This window comes from Pan paniscus, chromosome 16, assembly GCF_029289425.2.
Source record: "Pan paniscus chromosome 16, NHGRI_mPanPan1-v2.0_pri, whole genome shotgun sequence".
NCBI lineage: Eukaryota > Metazoa > Chordata > Mammalia > Primates > Hominidae > Pan > Pan paniscus.
In genome coordinates, this window is record NC_073265.2 from 73,661,640 (window position 1) to 73,679,265 (window position 17,626).

Sequence of the window (17,626 nt, forward strand, 5' to 3'; positions counted from 1 at the left end):
GAGTACAGTAGCATGATCATAGCTCACTGCAGGCTCAAACTTCTGGGCTCAAGTGATTCTCCCACCTCAGCCTACCGAGTAGCTAGGACTACAGGTGAGTACCACCATGCCTGGCTAATACTTTAATTTCTTGTAGAGACGGGGTCTCACTATATTGCCCAGGCTGGTCTTGAACTCCTGGCCTCAAGTGATCCTCCTGTCCAGGCTTCCCAAAGTGCTGGGATTATAGGCCTGAGCCACTGAGCCCAGCCAAGAGTCCTCTTTTATCCCTTTTTAGTAGTTTAGCATCTTTTAGTAGTTAACAGTTACTTATATTAGATTTTCCCTGTTCAATTACTGCTACAGTTACTGTCTTCTGCGTGACAGAAATGGCCTTTTCAGAATGCAGTTATGGCACCAGCTAGGTGGCAACACTTTGTGGGGCTGGGGTAATGTCTAATGTTCTCCAGTATGTTGTATATGATCTGAACTGACAACCAACATTTGGTGCTGTTTTTTCTATAGCTAGGATTCACTAGTCCAGGAATTAAAGGATAGGAATGGGTGTGACTCCTCTCATTATTACCCCTAATGATCTGGTAGTGAAATTTCTGCTTCCAGACCAGGCGCAGTGGCTCACACCTGTAATCCCAGCACTTTGGGAGGCCGAGGCAGGTGGATTACCTGAGGTCATGAGTTCGAGACTAGCCTGGTCAACATGGTGAAACCCCGTCTCTACTAAAAATACAAAAATTAGCCAGGCGTGGTGGTGTGCACCTGTAGTCCCAGCTACTCAGGAGACTGAGGCAGGAGAACCGCTTGAACCCAGGAGGCAGAAGTCGCAGTGAGCCGAGATCGCACCACTGCACTCCAGCCTGGGCAAGAGAGCGAGATTTCATCAAAAAAAAAAAATTATGCTTCCCATCCTTACAACTTTTAAATCTGCTGATTTAAAGGTTTTATTTATTTATTTATTTTGAGATGGAGTCTCGCTCTTGTCACCCAGGCTGGAGTGCAGTGGCACAATCTCAGCTCACTGCAACCTCTGCTTCCTGGGTTCATGCGATTCTCCTGCCTCTACTGAGTAGCTGGGAATACAGGTGCCCGCCACAATGTCCAAAATTTTTTTTATTTTTAGTGGAGACGGGGTTTCACCTTGTTGGCTAGGCTGGTCTCAAACTCCTGACCTCAGGTGATCCACCTGCCTCAGCCTCCCAAAGTACTGGGATTACAGGCGTGAGCCACCATACCTGGCCTGATTTAAAAGTTTTAATTCACAAAGGTTTTAATCCATCCATTAAGGGACATAATGGTTACATTAAACTGAATGTTAAGACTGCTACTTGGTCACTTCGGGCTCCTCATTCTAGAGAACCAAAATGCAGCAGGGTTATAATTGGCTAGCGTGATTGATCCTGACCATCAGAGAGAAATAGGGTTGCTACTACACCATGAGGGAAGCAAATGTAACTGGAATATAGGGGATCTCTGGGGCCCCTCAGTACTCCCATCTAAAAGTCAGTGAAAACTCCAACAACCCAATTCAGGTAGGACTTCTTATGACAACCCTTCAATAAAGAAGGGTAGGTCACCCCATCAGGCAAGAAATTATGACCAATTTAGGTTCTTGCTGAGAGCAGAGAAAGAAAACAGCTATGATCATGTGACCAATTACAGAAACAAAGGATAGTTATAACAGAAACGTAACTTTTGTTTTATCTTTATTCGAAAGCTAACATGATAAAAACAGGTGTGTATAGATGCCAAGTTGACAAAGGGTAGAATCTAACAGTTTTGTACTTTATCAACTTGGTTAAGCTAGAAGTAGGTTTCCCCAAATCCCCTTCCCTGTATGGTTCTGGGTTAGAGTTAGCCAAAAGGAAATCTGCCCAAGATTTGGAAGGTGAAAGTGCAGTAGCTGCAATTACGCAGAAGGTCACTGTAGTTAGAGATGGTAAGACAGACACTGAGGGGCTAGCAGAATTCAGCTCTTCTGGCTGACTCAGAGACTAGACAGACAGTCAATGGCCTCCCGCGGATCCTTCCATCTGCTCTCCTTTGCAGTCTCACTCCAGCAGCTGGATGTGGAATCCTGTCCCACACTCCATGGCAAGCTTAGATCTGTCCACCCAAACCAGTGCTTCAGAAGAGCTGCTTAGTGACATTCCTCTGGGTCTCTAACCCACTTTTAGACTCTTACTTATCCAGCTTCTCCTACAATTGTGTGAGACTTTTTTTTTTTTTTTGAGATGGAGTCTTGCTCTGTCGCCAGCCTGGAGTGCAGTGGCGCAATCTCAGCTCACTGTGACCTCTGCCTCCCAGGTTCAAGCAATTCTCCTGCCTCAGCCTCCCGAGTAGCTGGGAATACAGGCATGCGCCACCAGCCTCAGCTAATTTTTGTATTTTTAGTAGAGAAAGGGTTTCACCATGTTGGCCAGGATGGTCTCGATCTCTTGGCCTCATGATCCACCCACCTCGGCCTCCCAAAGTGCTGGGATTACAGGCGTGAACCACCGCGCCCGGCTGAGGTTTTATTACTATAATAAATCCATTATTCAATAATATTCATAGTAGTTCTTCTTCCCAGACCAAACCCTGACTGATAAACCATGTTTTTTGGACAAAATTTTGGACAAAATTTTCCAGTTAAGGAGTAGACACCTTAAGTGTTTGGATTCTACATCTCACTTTCTTCCTTGAGCAGAAAAGATAACCCTTCTGAAGAAGAGTTAAAACCACAGTTTCTCCTAAGGGGAGCTCATCTTTACTGTTATAGGCTTGTGCCATCTGGCTGTGGAAAAGAATAATCATCCTTGTCTTTACGTCATTTGTGGAGAGAATGTTATGAAAAAATTAACAGATGTAAAATATCAAGGAATGGTAGCAAGAAAATATCTTTGTTACTATGGTACTGTATTCTGGATTTTGCTCAGTTACATGGAATAAAGAATAATTTCTGGCTGTTCAAAAGAATATACCAGCCGGGCATAGTGGCTCACATCTGTAATCCCAGCACTTTGGGAGGCCAAGGCTGGTGAATCACTTGAGGTCAGGAGTTCAAGACCAGCCTGGCCAACATGGTGAAACCCCATCTTTACTAAAAAAATACAAAAAATTAGCCAGGCGTGGTGGCACACGCCTGTAATCCCAGTTACTCAGGAGACTGAGGCAAGATAATTGCTTGAACCCAGGAGGCAGAGGTTGCAGTGAGATGGCACCACTGCACTTCAGCCTGGGTGACAGAGTGAGACTCTGTCTCAAAAAAAAAAAAAAAAAAAGAATATACCTGTTGATGTTAATTGCAGTTTACAATAAAATTTTACTTGTGATGTTCTTGTGTATGTAATGGGGACTGATATCAATATTTCTACATTGAAACTTGGCAATTCATTAATAAATGTTGATACCCTGCCAGTAATAAAGATTTTCCTGATCCTAAATAAGACCAGATTACTTTTCCACAATCAAAAAAAGTAGTGGCTTTACCCTCTGTGTTGGATACACCTCCTATTTGCTTCACACTTATTCATATTAGGTCTATATCTAAGAAAAATTTCCTAGGTTTCTGTATGTTTCACTAGAGCGACAACTCGTTAAAAAAAAAAAAAGTATCAAAGATACCTAGGCAACAGGGCGAAATCTCAACTCTACAAAAAATACAAAATTAATCAGGTATGAAATGGAGTCTCACTATGGTACCTGGTGTACACCTGTAGTCCCAGCTACTTGGGAGGCTGAGGTGGGGGGATAGCTTGGACCCAGGAGGTTGAGACTGCAGTGAGCTGTAATCGCATCACTGGACTCCAGCCTAGGTGACAGAGCGAGACCTTATCTCAGGAAAAAAAAAAATGAAAAGAAAAGAAAAAGCTATCTAGAAATCGTTAAGATATCACTGCAATAACAGTTAAGAGTTGGGTGATACTAAGAGATAGGAAGATAAAAAGAATGAAGGATCCTATTAAGTCTCAAGGACTTTACATTTAGGCAGGAAGGCATACAGATAATTAAAACCCAGAGAAATGCAAATTCAATCAAGCAATATAAGTGGCCTGCGGGGAGCTAAGCACACATTTATGGGAGTCTGCTTAGTCCCTTCAGGGCTCAGACAGGGATCTAGTCACATCCTGGTCAATAAAAAAAATCTCAGCAAGCAGAGAAGTCAATTCTAAAAATTACATGTGACATACATGTAACATAGAAATAATTTGGCATAACATACTTATTTTATTAGTGAGTAAATATCTTTTTTTTTTTTTAAGAAATGGGGCCTCACTATGTTGACCAGGCTAGACTTGAACTCCTTGGGCTCAAGCAATCATCCTGCCTCAGCCTCCCTGAGCAGCTGGTACTACAGGTGCACCACCGCACCTAGCTATCATTTTTATCCCCAGAATGATTTATAATTAAAAATAGAATGTTTAAGGGAAAGCGTGCATAGTGTTAATATTCTTATGTTAAGAACTCTGTTCGTATTTGTTTTTGTTTTTGGTATTGTTTTGTTTTTTGAGATGGAGTCTCGCTCTGTCACCCAGACTGGAGTGCAGTGGTGTGATCTTGGCTCACTACGACCACTGTCTCCTGGGTTCAAGCGATTCTTCTGCCTCAGCCTCCCGAGTAGCTGGGATTACAGGTGCACACCACCACACCCCACTAATTTTTGTATTTTTAGTAGAGACGGGGCTTCACTACGTTGGCCAGGCTGGTTTCGAACTCCTGACCTCAAGTGATCTGCCGGCCTCAGCCTCCCAAAGTGCTGGGATTACAAGCGTGAGCCACTGCACCTGGCCTCTTCTGTTCGTTTTTTTGAGACAGGGTCTCACACTGTCACCCAGGCTGGAGTGCAGTGGCACAATCTTGGTTCACTGCAACCTCCGCCTTCCAGGTTCAAGTGATTCTTGTGCCTCAGCCACCTGAGTAGCTGGGATTACAGGCGTGTGCCACCACACCTGGCTAATTTTTGTATTTTTAGTAGAAATGGGGTTTTGCTATGTTGCCCAGACTGGTCTCAAACTCCTGGGCTCAAGCGATTCATCCATCTTGGCCTCCACCATTACAGGCGTGAGCCACTGCACCCAGCTATATTTGGTATTTTAACTTTTGTAAAATTTAAGAGAATTTGGCCTAGTGAAGTAATAAGTCAGCCTTAAAAATTCAGTTTAAAATGTGTAATCAGTTGTTTTAGATTTATTATGTGAATCAGAAAGCTTCCTATTTATATACAGTGCTGAAACATTTTAAGAGAACTTAAGAAGTCTCAGATCTATAAAAATTATATAAGTAGTCCATGTTTGTTGAATAATCAAAGTTCTTTAAAATATTTTTTTAATTTATAAAGTTTAATCATTTTAAGATGTTTAACTTTGAAATTAAACCAAACATAGGCTCTTAAAGGTGATTGTTGGCTGAGTGCAGTGGCTCACACCTGTAATCCCAACACTTTGGGAGGCCAAGGCAGGCGGATCACTTGAGGTCAGGAGTTCGAGACCAGCCTGGTCAACATGGTGAAACCTCGTCTCTACTAAAAAAAATACAAAAATTAGCCAGGAGTGGTGGTGCACGCCTATAATCCCAGCTACTTTGGAGGCTGTGGCAGGGGAATTGTGTGAACCTAGGAGGCAGAGGTTGCAGAGAGCCGAGATGGTGCCACCACACTCCAGCCTGGGCGACAGAGCAAGATTCTGTCTCAAATAAAAAAGTGATTGTTAAAATTTGCTACACTTTAAATAGGATAAAAATTTGTAAACAAATTCTAAAAGTTTAAGAAAGAATTTAGTTTTAAAATTTTAGGTTTTATAATTATTAGAACTAAAGATAACTCTAAATAGGTTTTTCTGCACACAAAAACCATCTCAATGTGCATTGAAAAACACACATATCTTTGGGAGGCCGAGGTGGGCAGATCACGAGGTCAGGAGATCAAGACCATCCTGGCTAACACAGTGAAACCCCGTCTCTACTAAAAATACAAAAAATTAGCGTGTGATCACACGCACCTATAGTCCCAGCTACTTGGGAAGCTGAGGCAGGAGAATCGCTTGAACCCGGGGGGCGGAGGTTCTAGTGAGCCGAGGTCGAGCCATTGCACTCTAGCCTGCAAAACAGCAAGACTCCATCTCAAAAAAAAAAAAAAAAATGCTCATATTAAGGCTGGGCGCAGTGACTCACACCTATATTCAATCCCAGCTCTTTGGGAGGCTGAGGTGGGCAGATGGCTGAGCTCAGGAGTTCACAACCAGCCTGGGCAACCTGGTGAAACCCAGACTCTACAAAAAACACAAAAATTAGCCAGGTGTGGTGTCGCTGGCCCATAGTCCCAGCTACTCCAGAGGCTGAGGTGGGAGAATCACTTGATCCCGGAAGGAGGAGGTTGCAGGGAGCCAAGATCCTGCCACTGTACTCCAGCCTGGTCAACAGAGTGAGACCCTGTCTCAAAACAAAGAAACAAACAAAAATTAAAAAAAAAAAAAAAAAACCTCTCATACTAATCAGTGGTGTGCTGGAACAAGCTTCCTAAATTTTCAGCAATTCTGCAAGCTGGTTGTTAAACACAGTGCTGTTAAAAAACTAGAATAATAAATTATATTAAAGGCCAGGCACAGTGGCTCATGCCTGTAACCCCAGCACTTTAGCAGCCTGAGGCGATCAGATCACTTGAGGTCAGGAGTTCAAGACAAGCCTGGCCAACATGGTGAAACCCCCATCTCTACTAAAAATACAAAAATTAGCCAGACGTGGTGGCGCACACCTGTAATCCCAGCTACTTGGTTGCGGTGAGCCGAGATCACGTCACTGCACTCCAGCCTGGGTGACAGAATACAGCGAGACTCTATCTCAAAAAAAAAAAAAAAAAAGAAGCCGTACTCCAAACAAAGGTAAGAATACAAATAAAATAGTATATGACTATTAGCTAAAAGGACCTTAAAGATCACCTAATATTCTAGGGTGGTACCCAGAGACTAAGAAAGAATACAAGCAGCACTGTTAAAAATCAATTAATTTAAACAACTTGGCTGGGTGTGGTGGCTCACATCTGTAATTCCAGCAGTTTGAGGATCCGAGGTGGGAGGATCACTCGAGCCCAGGAATTTGAGACCAGCTTGGGCAGAATAGCGAGACTCCATCTCTACAAAAAATACAAAAATTAGCCAGGCATGGTGGCACACATCCATAGTCCCAACTACTCAGGAGGCTAAGGTGGGAGGATTGCCTGAGCCCAGGAGTTCAAGGCTGCAGTAAGCTGTGATTATGCTACTGCACTCCAGCCTGGGCAACAGAGAGAGACCTTGTCTTAAAAAAAAAAAAAAATTCTAAGAAACCCAACATACCTCTACCTCTATTACAAAGCCCAGAATCCAGTACACTGACAACATGAAATACTGGGGAGGATGTGGAGCAACAGGAACTCTCATTCATTGCTGGTGAAAGGCAAAACAGTACAGCCATTCTGAAAGTGTTTTATGGTTTCTTACAAAACTGAAACATACTCTTTTCTTTTTTTTCTTTTTTTTTTTTTCTTTTGAGATAGAGCCTTGCTCTGTCGCCCAGGCTGGAGTGCAGTGGTGCGATCTGGGCTCACTGCAACCTCTGCCTCCCAGGTTGAAGCAATTCTCCTGCCTCAGCCTCCTGAGTAGCTGGGATTACAGGTGCGCACCACCATGCTCGGCTAATTTTTGTATTTTTAGTAGAGACAGGGTTTCACCATGTTGGCCAGGCTGGTCTTGAACTCCTGAGCTCAGGCAATCCAGCTGCTCGGCCTCCCAAAGTGCTGGATTACAGGCATGAGCCACTGCGTCCAGCCTAAAAACTGATTAAAACTCCGAAGAATACATACTCTATGATTCCATTTATATAAAATGCATACCCCTCTATACTGACAAAAAGCACATTAGAGGTGGGACAGAACGGGTCTTGTAGGTGATATATATGTTCTATATCTTGATTGTGATCAGTATACGTAAGTATAAAAACTTATCAGCTGGGAGCAGTGGCTCACGCCTGTAATCCTAGCATTTTGGAAGGCCGAGGCAGGCGGATCACGAGGTCAGGAGATCAAGACCATGGTGAAACCCTGTCTCTACTAAAAATACAAAAAATTAGCCGGGTGTGGTGGCGCACGCCTGTAGTCCCAGCTACTTGGGAGGCTGAGGCAGGAGAATGGCGTGAACCTGGGAGGTGGAGCTTGCAGTGAGCCAAGATTGCACTACTGCACTCCAGCCTGGGCAACAGAGTGAGACTCCGTCTCAAAAAAAAAAAAAAAAAAAAAAAAAAACACTTATCAAATGGTACACTTTAAATGGATGGAGTTCATTTACTAAAGTATTCCTCTGTGGATCTGATAAGAAAAAAAAACAAAACTCAAAGCAATCAGACATTTAACATATATGTAATATGTAATTAGGTATAAGCAGAGAAGTTATGCAAATAATAGCAACTTTTAGAGAAATAAAACAAAATTCTAGTTTCCCTCTTTCGTCTGATTCTCAGTATCTACATGTATTGTCAATTCTTCCTCCTAGATATTATGTACAGATAAAGACCTCATTTCATAACTCTCCCTCACCCCATGTTATCCAATCCCTCCTATCCATTCCTAACAACCTCTGGGAGGCCAGGGAGGATAATTTAACCATTTAAACTTCCACTAACCCTGAATGTCCTAGATGCAATGAATTCTGAACCACAATCACTCCATATTAGAGAAACACAGGGCAGAGTAGCCTACTCATTGTATCTTCATGTTTCTGTTCTTTCTTCCTGTCTATTTTATTAGAGCAGGAAGAGTACCTTATATATCTCTATGCTTTAGAGCCTATCTAGCAGGTTTGCAAGTGCTGAGTGAATTCCTTCCCTTTTGATTATTGGAATGCTAACCAACCCAGGTTAAAGATGAAGCTATTAAGGTCTTTCAAGATCCAGCTTAAATGCTAGTTTCTCCTTGAAGCTGTTCGTAATGCCCTGTCTGGAATCTCTCAAAATTTTCCTACCACTGCTAGAACAGGTCATATCCTTCTTTATCCAAGTGTTCAGGCTTTAAAGTAAGACCTGAGATCAAATCCACATCCTGCCATATACCTTCTTTTTTTTTTTTTTTTTTTTTTTGAGACGGAGTCTCACTCTGTCACCAGGCTGGAGTGCAGTGGCACGATCTCAGCTCACTGCAATCTCCACCTCCCAGGTGATTCTCCTGCCTCAGCCTCCTGAGTAGCTGGGACTACAGGCGTGCGCCACCAGGCCCAGCTAATATCTGTATTTTTAGTAGAGAGGGGGTTTCACCATGTTGGCCAGGATGGTCTCAATCTCTTGACCTTGTGATCCGCCCGCCTCAGCCTGCCAAAGTGCTGGGATTACAGGCGTGAGCCACCGCACCCAGTCTACCTTCTATCTTAAGCAAATCACTAAAGCTCTCTAACAATGACATCGACCACAGTACGACTGTACTCACCATGTGCCAGACACTCTTCTGAGGGCTTTATATGAATTAACTCATTTAATCTTCATAGCGACCCTACGTTTGCACAACATAGTGAATGCAACTAATGTCAGTGAAGTATACACGTAAAAACGGTTGAAATGGAATATTTTATGTTGCAAATCTTTTTACAACAATAAAAGTAAACATAGGCACAGACAGGTTAAGTAATCTGCTCAAAGTCACACAGCCAGTAAGTAGCAGAGCTACTTCAAACCTCTGAAATCTAGCTTTAGAGTCCATATTCTTAACTTCTATACTGTATTGCTTCTCACAAAGTCTCATTTTCTTCATGTTTAATAAGAACAACGTTACCTACCTTACAGGTGTATAAAGTGCTTCACACATGGCAAGAGCTCAAAAAAGTTATTGTTTTGCCTTAGTCCTTTTCTACACATTTAGGCTCCTTGAAGGCCGAGTCTTTCTTAACTATCTTTGCATTTCTCTCATTGTACCTAGCATAGAGTACAATAAATATCAGACTCAAAATAAATACTTTCCTCAGAGAAATATCTGTGGCATCTAGAAATCCAAATATGGATTAAAAAAAGACAACACTATACAAGTAAAAATTTGAAGTGTTGTCATAAAGACATAAAGTAACGTTTGCGCAATTTTTATAGAATGCTCAATTCTGACCGACAGAATTGACACTGAGCTAGCTAAGGCCTGAAGGGGAGTAAGGAAAGGTTGTGTATCTACTTCCCTAAGTGGCAGTTATAAGTACAAAAAATGCAAGTCCAAGGGAAAAAAAATCCTTAATGGTGACATCAGGATAATCATAACAGTAAAATACTGTTTAAAACAAAAAAAAAGTCCGATGCAGCAAAACTAGGCTCTACAGACACACTAGGCGCAAAAGATAAAACAGAGCAACCTTTTCTAAGGACTAAATAATTACAACAATATTCTCAGTACTATTTGGCATACGATCTAGAAAATCAAAGTAAAGTGTAAGGACAAAATCGGGAGACCTACATTTCCAGATCCCCGTGGCACTGATATTGGACTGTAAAACCATAGATTCCGAGGGCTGCCGCCTTAGTGCTAAGCGGACGCAAGGGCAAGTAGTGTAACTGTTCCAACTCGGAGCCCAGAGTGGTCCAAGTCAAAGTCGGTGCAGCCCGCTACGGTTCAGCTCTACTAAAGGGTTGCAAGGAGCTGAAAGCAGCAAAACGGTTTTTGTGGGGCCTACAATCGCCTTCCTGAGCGCCCCAGAAACCGGCTAAACCTCGTCTCTCCCGAAACCACCTGGAGTCGCTCCGACTGGAGAAATCAAGAGTCCGCCGCCTTAAAATGACTAAAACAATAAGCAACCCCAACTCCCACTTCAAGTGCGTACGGTTTCCATTTGCTCCCCTGCCTCAGTGGGAGGAATGGAACGTGAAGACACCGCTTCCCGCCCCGCCCCAGGTAGGCCCCGAATCAGTTCGGGGTTAAAAATAATGAGGCGGACAAGGCGGCCTCTGGCCACAGTCTCCAAAGAAAGGGAATGACCCGGGTATCAGACCAGCTCAGACCCTCACACCAGAACCCTGGGGTCCGCCGGGCCCCGCAGCAGCAGCCTCGAAGAGACAAGAAGAGCCAGGAGAAAAAGAGGACGGACAAGCTCACCTGCCGCTTGTTCATCCTCCGCACATCGTCCAAAAAGTCTAGAGACAGCATGGCGGGGACGGCGAGCAGGACACCGGCAGGGGAAAGGGCGCGATGACCAGCGGGCGGAACTACTGGAGCTCGGGTCGGGCTCACACTGGACAGGACCCCGCAGTGCTTGCACTTCCGCTTCCGGGGCGGGAGCTGGCACGGTCGGGCACGGTCCCCGCCCCCCGCGCCCCTTCGCTGCGGAGAGCTGACAGAGAGACTCACGACCTTGCTAGTCCAGTCTCAGGGCTTGGCCTCGCCGTGGGAGGGTTCTCACGCTCTGGCTCTCGCCTGCCAAAAACCGACTGGACGCCACTTCCCGCGCTCGGCCCCGCGGCCCTTCACCGAGGCGGCGACCCAGGCTTAGTTGGGGAGGCTGCTCTGCCACCTTCGGAAGGCGGGCCTCTGTGCCCGCCCGGCCAATCGCGCGCAACCTCTCCGGTGTGGGCGGGTAGAAGCGGTTCCGCGTCCCGGCTTGGGTATGGGTGTGGCAGTGGATGTGTCGTCTGACCGTAGGTTCTCTGGTCGAGCAAGTCTCCTGCGCTATGGGAAGCTGAGGAGGTGCTTTCTTTCTTTTTGTCTCTGTCTCTCTTTCTTTACGTCTCTGTCTCTGTTGAGGTGCTTGCTTGCTTGCTTGCTTGCTTGCTTGCTTGCTTGCTTGCTTGCTTGCTGTCTGTCTCTTTCTCTTTTTCTTTCTCTTTCTCTCTTTCCTTTCTTTCTCACTGTGTCGCCCAGGCTGGAGTGCAGTGGCGCAATCTCAGCTCACTGCAACCTCCGCCTCGCGGGTTCAGGCGATTCTCCTGCCTCAGGCTCCCAAGTAGCTGGGACTACAGGCGCGCGCCACCAAACCTGGCTAATTTTTGTATTTTTAGTAGAGACAGGGTTTCACTATGTTGGCCAGGCTGGTCTCGAACTCTTGAGCTCAGGTGATCCGCCCGCCTTGGCGTCCCAAAGTGCTGGGATTACAGTCGTGAGCCACCGCGCCCGGCCATCGAGGTGCTTTCAATAAGTGCTTTTCGCGTAAGGTTGGACCGTGTGAGAGACCTTCAGAGCACTGCCTGAGCCTGCCAGGAGTTTACAGTCCAATTGGAGAGAAAACAGCCCGGGAGAATTAGAAAACATCCAAATGGTGCAACAGCGTGATGAGACCACCAGTGGTGTGGGTCGTTAGGAAGTGGCTTCCTTTCTGACCTTGACTTTGCTGACAGGATTTGACATGGTCTCCTTGAATTCTACCTCCTGGTTTTCTTAACTTGGACACCTTGAAGTGACTATCTTTTCGCTACCTTTTGCTTTGACTGGCCAAAGCTCCTAATACCCACTTCAGTCAACAAAGACTAAAGCTGGATTACTTGGTATCATTTCTCTTTTTTTTTTTTTTTTCAAAATAATCCTTCTCTCCCATTAGGGAAAGATGAATGAAGGATATACTGGAACTCTTTGTAGTATCCTCGAAATTCTTTAAATGGAAAGTCATTCCAAAATAAAAACTTGAATTTATTGGAGGATGGCTGTAATAAAAAAGACAAATAATAATAAGTTTAGGGGAAGATGTGAAGAAACTGGAACCCTCAGATACTGCTGGTGGGAATGTAAAATGGTGCAGCCACTTTGGGAAATAGCTGCAGTTACTCAAAAGGTTAAAGATGTGCCATCTGCAATGGCTCATGCCTGTAATCCCAGCACTTTGGGAGGCTGAGGCAGGCAGATCACCTGAGGTCAGGAGTTCCAGACTAGCCTGGCCAACATGGTGAAAACCCGTCTTTACTAAAAATACAAAAATTAGGCGGGTGTGGTGGTGGGCACCTGTAATCTCAGCTACTGGGGAGGCTGAGGCAGGAGAATCGCTTGAACCCAGGAGGCAGAGTTTGCGGTGAGCCGAGATCGTGCCACTGCACTCCAACCTGGGCGACAAAGTGAGACCCTATCTCAAAACACACAAACAAAAAAAGGTTAAAGATGGAATCACCATATTAACCAGCAATTCCACTGCTAGGTATATACCCAAGAAAATTGAAAACGTTTGTCCACACAGAAACTTGTACATGAATGTTCACAGCAGCATTATTCATAATAGCTAAAAAGTGGAAATAACTGAAATGTTTATCAACTAATGAAGGGATAAATAAATGTGGTATATTGGAATAATGTACTAATAATTCCGCTGGTACAATGGAATATTAATCTGGCAACAAAAGGAAATACTACAACATGAATGACCCTTGAAACAGATTTAGTGAAAGGATCCAGTCACAAAAGACAAAGCATTGCATGATTCCATTTAGGTGAAATATCTAGAATAGACAAATCCACAGAGATGGAAATCAGTGGTTGCCTAGGGCTGGGAGAGTTGGGGAAAATGGGGAGTGGCTGCTAATGGGTATGGAGTTTCTTTTAGGGGATGCTAGTTCTACAACTATGTGAATATACTCAAAACCATTAAATTGTACACTTTACATTGGTGAATTGTATGGTATGTGTATTATATCACGATAAAGCTATTATGAGAAAGAAAAAGAAACCACTGGTGTCTGGCTCACTGTTAAATTCCTAGTGGTGAACACATAGCCTAGCACATGTTATACCCAATAAATACTTGTTGAATTTAAAAGTGTGTGTGTGTGTGTGTGTGTGTGTGTATTTTTGTCACCTCCAAAAACTGCTGCCTCTAGGCACCCCACACTTATTGAGTTGAAAAAAAATTCCTAATTTATCCAATTTAGGAAGACTTGTGGAAGAAAATACATGTGAACTCCATGAGGACAGGGACATTGTCTTGTCCACCCCTTTATCTCCAGCTTCCATAAGAGTACCAGACATGTAGCAGACACTCAATACGTATTTGTTAATAAATGTTAAATATGGGTTCTAGTCTAAATTCTGGCTAGTAGAACCCTTGGCCTATGCCTATTAATGTTGAATTCAAATCTAAAAGTGAGCGCCAGCAACTATTTAAATGAGTATCAATCTTGTAATGTGTAGAAAAGAGCCCTAAGAGAGGCGTAAAGTCCTGTGGGGTTTCAGATGTGGCAAAAGTCAGTTCAGTTGGGGAGGCTTGTGGGGAGCTTAAAAAGGGTGTCAGGCCAGGCACGGTGGCTCACGCCTGTAATCCCAGCACTTTGAGAAGCCAAGGGGGAAAGATCCCTTGGGCCCAGGAGTTCAAGACCAGCCTGGACAACAAAGTGAGACCTCTGCTCTACTAAAACTAAAAATTAGGCCAGGCACGGTGGCTCATGTCTGTAATCCCAGCACTTTGGGAGGCCGAGGCAGATGGATCACCTGAGGTTGAGTTCGAGACCAGCCTGGCCAACATGGGGAAACCCTGTCTCTACTAAAAATACAAAACTTAGCCAGGCATGGTGGCAGGTGCCTGTAGTCCCAGCTACTCGGAGGCTGAGGCGGAAAATCGCTTGAACCTGGGGGGCAGAGGTTGCAGTGAGCCAAGATCACACCATTGCACTCCAGCCTGAGCAATGGAGTGAGACTCTGTCTTAAAAAAAAAAAAAGAATGCATGAGAAAGGAACAGGACCAGGGGAGAGTGATATAAACTAGGAGGATCTGCAAAGGCTTAATGAGGTTTCTTGTACTGCTCGGTGTCTCTTATGAAAATAATTCAGATATAGGACAGGTGATCCCAGACTTGATATAGATATAAAGCCTAAGGAATTCAATTTTCCAAATGTGGGACTCTGACTTGCTATTTTCTCTGCCAACTGGGATGGCAATCTTTCTGACACATAAGTCTTTTGGGCCCTGTCAATCACAGTGTTATGTCTGGCATTTTCCTTTACAGAGAGCCTGCTGGCCCCGCTGAAGGAAGCATCTTAGTATAGAAGTTAAGTTAGACCCACTTGGCTTTGAATCACAGATCAATTGCCAGCTGTTTGATCTTGGACCAATTAGTTAACTTTTTCCAAAAAAATTTATTTAATTTAATGTTTCTACAGACAGAGTCTCACTCTGTCACCCAGGCTGGAGTGCAGTGATGTGATCACTCTTCACTGCAGCCTAGACCCCCCAGGCTCAAGCAATCCTCCCACTCAGCCTCCCAAGTAGCTGGGACTGCAGGCGCATGCCACCATGCCCAACTCAGTTAGCAATTTTTTAATCCCTAGTTTTCTGGTGTGTAAAGTAGGAATAGAAAAGAATTTATGTCATTTGAGGATTTAACAAAATAGTACATGTAAATAAGGCTGTTGGGGGCTGGGCATGGTGGCTGACGCCTGTAATCCCAATACTTTGAGAGGCCAAGGTGGGCAGATTACTCGAGCCCAGGAGTTCGAGACCAACCTGGGCAACATAGTGGAAGCCTCATCTCTACAGAAAATTTTAAAAATTAGCCAGGTATGGGGACACATGCCTGTAGTTCCAGCTACTCGGGAGGCTGAGTCAGGAGGATCGATTGAGTCCTGAAAGTTGATCCCTTAGTGAGCCATAATTGTGCTACTGCACTCCAGTCTTGGCGACAAAGAGAGACTCTATCTCAAAAAATAAATAAAATAAATAAATAAATAAAGCTGTTGTCACAATGGATGACAAATGGTAAGTGGACAAAGAATTTAATAATTATTGAAAACAAGAAGTGGGTTCAAACTGATACACAAATTCTAGGCTAAGAAGGTCTGTCATTATGGTTGAGCCCTGGTTAACCAATTCTGTACAAATCAAGGGTCTCTACCAGCAGAAGCAAAGTAGACGTCATGTGGGGTTTTTTGTTGTTGTTGTTGTTGTTGCCCAGGCTGGAGTGGAGTGCAATGGTGTAATCTCGGCTCACCGCAACCTCTGCCTCCCGGACTCAAGTGATTCTCCTGCCTCAGCCTCCCAAGTAGCTGGAATTACAGGCATGCGCAACCACGCCCGGCTATTTTTTATTTATTTATTTATTTATTTTTTATTTTTTATTTTTAGTAGAGACAGGGTTTCCGCATGTTGGTCAGGCTGGTCTCGAACTCCCAACATCAGGTGATCTGCCCCCCTCGGCCTCCCAAAGTGTTGGAATTACAAGCATGAGCCACCGCGCCCGGCCTGACTTCATGTTTTTAAAACTCTATTAAAAATAATTATTATCTTACCAGTTTCTCCTTCACCTTCTCAATGTAGGAAGTGGTGGGTAGAAGCAGAAGGTCCTCTATGACCCTGCCAGAAAAGGAAGTGGCCCAGGCATATCACAGCAAGCTGGTGCATAGGCCACACTGGAGATGTGGCTCTTCCCTGGTGCAATCTCCCACAAGGATCTATCGATCTATCTCAGCTTGCTGGGGGTTGCCTGAGGTCAGGTCAGGCGGATGCAGAGATGGGAACTTTCTGCCTACCAACCCAGTGGCTATGGACATCAGAGACCAAGGTTTTAAAAGATGTAGCAGCTCTGTATAGCATGGGATGACAGAAATATCATTCTCAAAAATCAAAGGCACCTTCTGTGCAGAGAGATTACTGGAGTCACCCAAGTCTCCCTGGAAGATTTTTGGAAAGCTCTCTTTAAAAAGTCCCAGACAGCTGCAGGGACAGCTGTAAGAGGGAAGCACCAGCCTTCTGGGTTGGTATGTGCATATATGTGATGGGGGTTGGGGAGGACCCATCAATTTCCTGCTTGGCTATACTGCTTTAGCTGAAGAAGAAAGGGGCCCTGATGTTTGTTTTGTGAGTCCTTAGAGAGGAGAGATCCCTGTTGTGAATGTGGATGTCGTGTGGGTAGAGGATCAAGAGTGGGGACACCCTTACCCTCTTCCCTCTAACTGGGCCTGCACCTCCTCCCTCTTGGAAAAGTTGCCTTTTGAGCTCTTGGATCTCATAGTTAATGACAGGGAATTGGCTCTTGATATCCCTCTTGATAGGTTAAGGGATCCTATAGGAATCTGTTGAGGCAGTGAATCACCACTGGAAATATGGCTTGTGTAAATCTGGATATGGATATCCAGAATCACATTCATTAGCAATCATTTATATATACATTCAAGTACTTTAAAATATTTACCTAAAGTCTCCTAAGAGCCTCTCTTCAAGGTACTCACGCTGAATCTGTGGGATTTGGCTACTGCCTCCTCTCCTCTCTTCTCCTCTCCTCTCCTCTCCTCTCCTTTTCTTTTAGTCACCCAGGTTGGAGGGCAGTGGCATGATCTCAGCTCACTGCAACCTCCACCTCCCAGGTTCAAGCGATTCTTGTGCCTCAGCCTCCCGAGTGGCTGGGATTACAGATGTGCACCACCATACCTAGCTAATTTTTGTATTTTTAGTAGAGATAGGGTTTCACCATGTTGGTAAGGCTGGTCTCAAACCCCTGACCTCAGGTGATCCACCTGTCTTGGCCTCTCAAAGTGCTGGGGATTACAGGCGTGAGCCACTGCGTCCAGCAGGCTACTGCCTCTTTCATCAACTTGATATCTGACGTTCCTTGCCAACTTGTTACCCTATAGTCCAGACATACTCAACCACCTATACTCCAGCATATGTCATAGGAATTAAAGAAGTGATCTCTGGAGCCAAACTGCTCTAACCCTTACTGTGTGACTCTAGATGAGTTACTTTACCTCTATATG

General features: G+C 44.5%; 1 protein-coding gene across 4 annotated transcripts in view; it reads right to left on the reverse strand.

The window, feature by feature from the left end:
• Nucleotides 1-17,626, reverse strand: part of SEC11A (SEC11 homolog A, signal peptidase complex subunit) — a 71,297-nt gene that overhangs the window by 35,517 nt on the left and 18,154 nt on the right. For 2 of the 4 annotated variants that reach the window (XM_008959586.5, XM_008959584.5), the window contains exon 1: nucleotides 11,063-12,582. In XM_008959586.5, coding sequence (XP_008957834.1) covers nucleotides 11,063-11,113 — 51 coding nt within the window. In that variant the 5' untranslated portion in view covers nucleotides 11,114-12,582. Of the gene's footprint in view, nucleotides 1-9,767; nucleotides 9,904-11,062; nucleotides 12,601-17,626 lie in introns of those variants that run through there. The other 2 variants (XM_008959585.5, XM_063596896.1) reach the window with 2 other exon arrangements.